The 1,721-nt window shown below is 61.5% G+C and overlaps 1 protein-coding gene across 1 annotated transcript in view; it reads right to left on the minus strand.

Annotated features, from left to right (window-relative positions):
• Window positions 1-1,478, minus strand: part of ARHGAP27 (Rho GTPase activating protein 27) — a gene marked incomplete at its 5' end in the record, with an annotated part of 8,479 nt that extends 7,001 nt beyond the window's left edge. The window contains one exon of the mRNA XM_031557736.1: window positions 1,053-1,478. Coding sequence (XP_031413596.1) covers window positions 1,053-1,478 — 426 coding nt within the window. The remainder of the gene's footprint in view (window positions 1-1,052) is intronic.
• Window positions 1,479-1,721: the final 243 nt, after the last annotated feature.

Consider the following 1,721-nt stretch of genomic DNA (forward strand, 5'->3'; position numbering starts at 1 on the left):
CCCCACTGCGCCCCCACTGCGCCCCCACTGCGTCCCCATTGTGTCCCCATCGCCTCCTCATAGCGTCCCCACTGCAACCCCACTGCGTCCCCATCGTGTCCCTCTTGTATTCCCGTTGGGTGCCCATTAAATCCCCACTGCATCTCCATTGCGTCCCCACTGTGTCCCCATTGTGTCCCCACTGTACCTTCATTGTGACCCCAGTGTCCCCACACTGTGTCCCCACTGTGTCCTCATTGTGTCCCCACTGTATCCTTATTAAATCCCCACTGTGTCCCCATTGTGTTCCTATTGCATCCCCACTGTGTCCCCCTCACGTCCCCATTGTGTCCCCACTTTGTCCCCCACTGTGTTCCCACCGCATCCCCACTGTGTCCCACTGTATCCCTGCTTTGTCTCCACTGCATCCCCCACTACCTCCCCATCACATCCCCACTGTGTTCCCACTGTGTCCCCATTTTGTCCCCATCGTGTCCCCACTGTGTCATGTCCCCACCTCATCTCCTCTGTGTCCCCGTTTTGCCCCCACTGTGTCCCCATTTTGTCTCAATCGTGTCCCCACTGTGTGCCCATCGTGTCCCCACTGCATCCCCTTTGTGTCCCCGTTGTGTCCCCACTGTGTCATGTCCCCACCTCATCTCCACTGTGTCCCCATTTTGCCCCCACTGTGTCCCCATTTTGTCTCCATCGTGTCCCCACTGTGTGCCCATCACATCCCCATTGTGTTCCCACTGTGTTCCCATTGTGTCCCCATTGCTTCCCCTTTGTGTCCCCACTGTGTCATGTCCCCACCTCATCTCCACTGTGTCCCCATTTTGCTCCCATTGCGTCCCCATCATGTCCCCACTGCATCCCTTTTGTGTCCCCATCGTGTCCCCACTGCATCCCCTTTGTGTCCCCATCGTGTCCCCACTGCATCCCTTTTGTGTCCCCATCGCGTCCCCACTGCATCCCCTTTGTGTCCCCATCGTGTCCCCACCGCATCCCCACTGTGTCCCTACTCTTCCCCCATTGTGTCCCCATCGCACCCCACAGCTCCCCGCGGGTCTCACCCTGTGCTCCATGGGGCTGTAGGGCATCATTCCCGTCTCCGCATCCCGGGGGCCATCTCCCACGCACTGTGGGTCCCACGGCCCCTCACCTGTCACCGAATCATAGGAAAGTGCCCGCCCGCTGCCTCGCTCCTCCTGGTGTCCCCACATCGGGGGGGACGCGCCGGGACTCACAGCATCCTCGTCCTGCTCAAAGGGGCAGTCCCACGTCGTCTCCCCGGTGCTGGGGTTGTAATAAAACAAATGTCCCGACTCCGAGTCGCGGTGGGTCTCCCAGTCGGCGCTGTGGGGTGGGCTGTGGGGCGGGCTGTGGGGCTGCGGGGCCGTGCCGCACGCTGCGGCCTCCCGCTGCAGCTCCTGCAGGTTGAGGTAGATGTGGGCTGAGGGCTCCTCCGGCTCCCGGCGCTCCTGGGGGGACGTGGGGTGTCAGCGAGGGGTCTGGGGGGTCCAGGCACTGGGGACCCCGATATCAGCCCTCCAACATCGGCCACGAAACATCAGCCCCCCAGCACCTGCAGCCATTTATGCTCCAACATCTGCCCCCCAACATCAGCACCCCAACATCTGCCCCCCAACATCAGCACCCCAACATCAGCACCCCAACATCTGCCCCCAACATCAGCACCCCAACATCTGCACCCCAACATTTGCCCCCAACATCTGCACCCC

Source organism: Meleagris gallopavo, unplaced genomic scaffold, assembly GCF_000146605.3.
Source record: "Meleagris gallopavo isolate NT-WF06-2002-E0010 breed Aviagen turkey brand Nicholas breeding stock unplaced genomic scaffold, Turkey_5.1 ChrUn_random_7180001954427, whole genome shotgun sequence".
Classification (NCBI taxonomy): Eukaryota; Metazoa; Chordata; class Aves; order Galliformes; family Phasianidae; genus Meleagris; species Meleagris gallopavo.